The following is a 4,635-nucleotide window of genomic DNA, read 5'->3' as shown; positions in this document are numbered from 1 at the left end:
TGGACCTTCTTGATTACGACCCGCTACGGTGTAACTGTGAAAAGATCCGACTGTGTCCGTTTCAACGAACTGAAGTCGGAATCAATCGAGGCTTGGATGACTCATTTAATTGCGGCGTTTGAAAATATAACGAAAAGTCTCGATTATTTACTGCGGTCAGCAGGGAAAAGCACATTTCATGTATGACGACGGAGCTCGTTTTCTTAGTCAGTGGAAGATAGTCTAGTCCGTCTGGCCCCTCGGTCATCACTAATGTCCGAGTCTTGTGTTGCGCAGAGTCACCAGCAAAAACATTTTTAGGTTCCTGTTGAAGATCACAGTCGCGGCAGAACTTTCATCATTTGCATGTCATCTTGACTTGAGTAGATTCTCAGTATTCTCATTCATAGGACATATTCTTGAAGTATTTTCACCTAGCGATAGCTTGTTTCGCCCGATGAGAGTCGTCGTCTAGATGAGTCTGTAAGTTTGCTCACTGCAAAACCCCAATGCAACCCCTTTGAAGGGCTCTTCCATCTGCACGCCTTGAATCCGAGCTTGGCACATCAATGATGCCAAAGCACAAGTCTAATCTACATGACAATGTCAAACCAGGCAAGAAAGCATTCATTTTTGGTCTAGTCAATGCTTCGATAATCGCCATATCAGTATAATCATGCATTGCATAAAGCATCTGTTGTAAACCTCGTCCACAACACCAAACGCCTGGCTCCGTCGCCCCTTTCCGAGTACAAATATCAAAATAAAGCATTGCGTGGAGTGGTTGAGGTAAGAATAAAAGGAAAACACCCCGTCACCGTTCAAACAGACGGCGCATAGGCAGTAGAGCTCATCCAGATCATCTAAGAGTGACTGGCGAGCTTTTGCAAGGTTACGAGAACACCTGGGGGAGCATGTGTTAGCTCACTGTTTGGCTGGGTAACAATACGACTGATGAATATTGGTTTTTACTTACCGGTCACACCCTGAGTGAGAGTGGCCTTGGCTTCAGTGTTGCGACTGCTCAAGCCAACAGTGACGACATTCTGCACCGACTTTTGCTGCTTCAGACCGTTTGCCCACTTGAAAACATTCTCGTCCTCGCGTCCGTCGCCGATGACCATGAGGAAATCAATGGGGCCAGCCTTGTCGGCATACGGCGCATTCTCAATGTGCTCCTTGTAGACAACTTCGGCGGCTGATTGCTTTGTCCAATCAATGGATTCGACAACCACCGAGTTGTCAAGCTGTGTAGCGTGGACTCGCTGATTCTCGCAGGATTCGTTGATATGACCAGTCCAGTCGCTAGCCTGGCGCTCTGCCATGGCAAAGTCTTCCGCTTCCTTATAGTGGAAGACCAGAGAGCAGTGGCGCTCCTCAATCTCCGCGCCGGGGGTACGCTCGAGGTAGTAGTTGAGAATCGAATTGACCGATGCCTTCCAAGTAGATACGGACGACTTGTCAGCGAGCTCATCCCAGGAGTCGGTAACGGCGTGCTTGATGAAGCATCCGTTCTCGGCAATCAGACCGAGATTTGGTACCAAGCGGAATAGGCGGTCAAGTTCCTGAGGCCGTCTGGCCGACATGATGTAGACCATGTTGCGGGGATCCTCAACCAGGTCATTCAGGACCGAGATTGTGCGCTAAAGTGTGTCAGCCAAGTCATTTGCATTTACAGTTGCTCAAGACATACCTGGGGATTCATAGGAATCATGGAACTCATGGGGTTGTTGGGAATTAATGTACCCTCAAGGTCCAAGAAAAAGAGGCGGCGCTGGCACTGTCCATAGACCTTTTCAAGCTTTTGCAAGTTGAGACGTGGGATGGAAGTCTGCGCGTGATCGGCTTGTTCCTCGTAGACGCGATCGAGCTGGTTCAGGAACTCGGTAAACCAGTGGCCACCAGTGTGATGTTCCACTGCCTTGTATAGCTTGCCCCAGCGCATGGCTTTCTCCTCGTCTGACATTTCCAAAGCCTTCAGGATAGCTTCGGAGCACTGGCGATAACTCCAAGGGTTGACTGTAAGTTCGTTGCCTCCGAAAAGCGATGATGTTCCTGTGAACTCGGACAGAATCAAGGAGCCGTGCTTCTTCTCGTCGATACTTCCATCCTGGCACAGGAGGAATTCGTGAGAGGTTAGGTTCATGCCCTCACGCTGACTTGTGATCATGACGGCGTCGGCAATCGTGAGCAGAGCGAGGTACTGGGAGTAGGGGATATCCTGCTTGAGGTAGACGAGGGGCTGATATGCCAGGTTGGCATAGGCCGAGTTGACTCGTGTCACAATGTCGCTGACAGCCGCATCAAGATCAGACTTCTCACTCGAGGAGAGAGCCACTTGAATGAGGACAACCCTGTCTCTCCACTGAGGGTTCTTATTGAGAAACAGCTCATAGGACAGTAGCTTCTGGCGAACGCCGCGAACGTGATCAAGCTTGTCGCGTGCCACGATGAGCATCTTGTCCTTGTACCTGTCCTTCATAACATCAATCCACTTCTTGACTTCAGCGTCCTGGCGGTGATGATTGAGGCTCACGGGGTCAATGCCGATGGCGTGGTTCATGACATTGACAAAGCGGTCGTCGAGCTGGATACCCTGTGGTGTCGCTTCCACGTTCTTCAACAGTCTGCTGCATGTCTGCAAAAAGTGTCGAGTGTACTCGGGAATCTGGAAACCAATCAAATTGGCGCCCAGCATGCCCTCGAGCAACTCCTTGCGCACGGCGAGGCACCTGAAGACTTCGGATGAAGGGAAAGCGACGTGAAGAAACAATCCAATTTTGGCATCGGGGATCTTCTGACGAACCATTCCCGGGACAAGTAGCAAATGGTAATCATGAACCCAAATGGTATCACCTCGCTTCCAGTTCTTAATGATCTTGTCGGCGAATGCTTGATTCACGTTGACGTAGAACTTCCAGGAATGGTCCTCGTATGCTTTGCTCTTGGGATTGTCGGGAATCTGGTAGTGAAAGACGGGCCATAGGATTTGTTTGCAGAAATGCGAGTAGTGCCCATCAAAGTCCTTGTCCGTAGGGAACACTGTCAGCATGTTGTATTCGGTGGCCAGTCGGTCGTGAATATCGTCCCGCTGTTGAGTTGCGTCCAAAGCATCCACGGGCATTCCGAGTGTGCCGACCCAGGTGTGCTCTGCATCGTAACCATCGCGACTAGCAGCATCGGCAGCGTTGCGGAGGCCTCCGTTGCCTTGGTCGGATGTGACGATGCGCCAGTTTGCATTGGCAAATACTCGGTCATGGCTGTCGCTTCTCTGTGCGCGCGGCTGTACAACACCCTGCCTTCCCAATTCCTTAGCCTTGGCAAAGGTTCGTGAGTGTTCAAGCAACGACGCTGGAGGCGGAGAGCTAGCTCGCGACTTGGGCTGGTTCTTGCGAGCACCCCAGAGCGGAGATTCCTTGTCGGTTGGCCCAAAGCCGGTACTGATGGTGTCATCATCAGTAATGTGAATGCGGACACCATCCTCGTTTACAAAAAGTCCATCATCTGATTCCACAGCTTCATCATCGGTTGGCGTGCGCGGCGGCGTGTTTGTTGGATGGGGAGCAAATAGACTCGGTTGGGTGTCGAGAGTTGGTCTCTGGTTGTTCTTGCTGTTGAGCTTGGCAGTGGGTGCTCGGGTAAGTCTGCCGCCTTTTGAGGATTTTATCGGGGCATCTGGAAGCTGAAAGTAGACTGTCTTTGGAAGAAACCTTTATGGTGCAGAGTTAGCAGAAACTCGGGCAGTAGTTGAAGCAATGTTGAAGCTTTGCCAGTCCGAAGCACCAGGGGAAAAAAAGAGCAGAGGCGTGATTTTACTCACAAGGACGCAATGAAGACGGTCATGATGGGCGACCGTGGTTCTTAGTACAAGAACGCCCAATATGTGTCTAGTATACAGATGAAAGAGGGAACCAAGGGTCAAAGAGAGGAAGAAGAAGAAGATGAAGAAGTGTAGCGCAAACGACGCAGGAAGTTGCCTTTCCTGGCAGGCAATGATCGACCTGATTGGTGAGGGGAGCTTTTTGTGTTGCAAGTACTGTAGGGTGGAATCGGGGGATTTTTTTTTTTCTTTGACGGAGTATGCGATCGATGAATCTGATGTCACAAATGAGGGTCTTCTACCCGGTCTTGCGCCAGGCTCGTAAGGTGGGTTAGGCCGACGACGAGTGGACCACGACGGGGGCTTGGATCAAAGTAAAAGTCTTGGGAGGTGCTTCTTTGCTTTTCTATGATTGAAATTGTAGAAGAAGTTATTGGGGAAATAATAATAAAAAAAAAGGTTGTGTCTAGGAAGGTACAGGGAGAGATGGACGGTGAGAGAAAGAGCTCTGTCTAGGTCAAATCACATGGTTAGCTATTTTGGATTTTTCTTCTTCTTCGTCTTCTTGGGCGTTTGTTTCGATGTCGTCAAGGTGACCAATGAAGAAAAATCAAAGGACCACGACCCAGGGCGCGGGCCACGAACGCGACTTAAAAGATCCACATTTAGGCATAGAACTTCAAGGCAGTCTTGGGAAGATTCTCGTGGCAATCCAATGACGGCTCATTGAGTTCCACAGAACCAGACAGAGGAAATACAAGAGAGTGAGTGCATCAAAAAGGAACTCATTCAGGAACGCCTGTGACGTAAGGCCCGGAGCGAATGGATGCGCAATT

The 4,635-nt window shown here is 50.0% G+C and overlaps 1 protein-coding gene across 1 annotated transcript; it reads right to left on the bottom strand.

The window, feature by feature from the left end:
• Window positions 1-947: 947 nt before the first annotated feature.
• Window positions 948-3,822, bottom strand: PFICI_01030 (uncharacterized protein; the record flags this gene model as incomplete). The annotated part of the gene is made up of 3 exons (XM_007829611.1): window positions 948-1,622; window positions 1,673-3,689; window positions 3,800-3,822. 3 exons carry the CDS (start codon window positions 3,820-3,822, stop codon window positions 948-950), a joined length of 2,715 nt encoding a protein of 904 aa, XP_007827802.1.
• Between the last annotated feature and the right edge of the window lie 813 nt (window positions 3,823-4,635).

This window comes from Pestalotiopsis fici, assembly GCF_000516985.1.
Source record: "Pestalotiopsis fici W106-1 unplaced genomic scaffold PFICI_Scf_1, whole genome shotgun sequence".
NCBI lineage: Eukaryota > Fungi > Ascomycota > Sordariomycetes > Amphisphaeriales > Sporocadaceae > Pestalotiopsis > Pestalotiopsis fici.
This window is presented reverse-complemented; position numbering and strand designations above follow the sequence as displayed.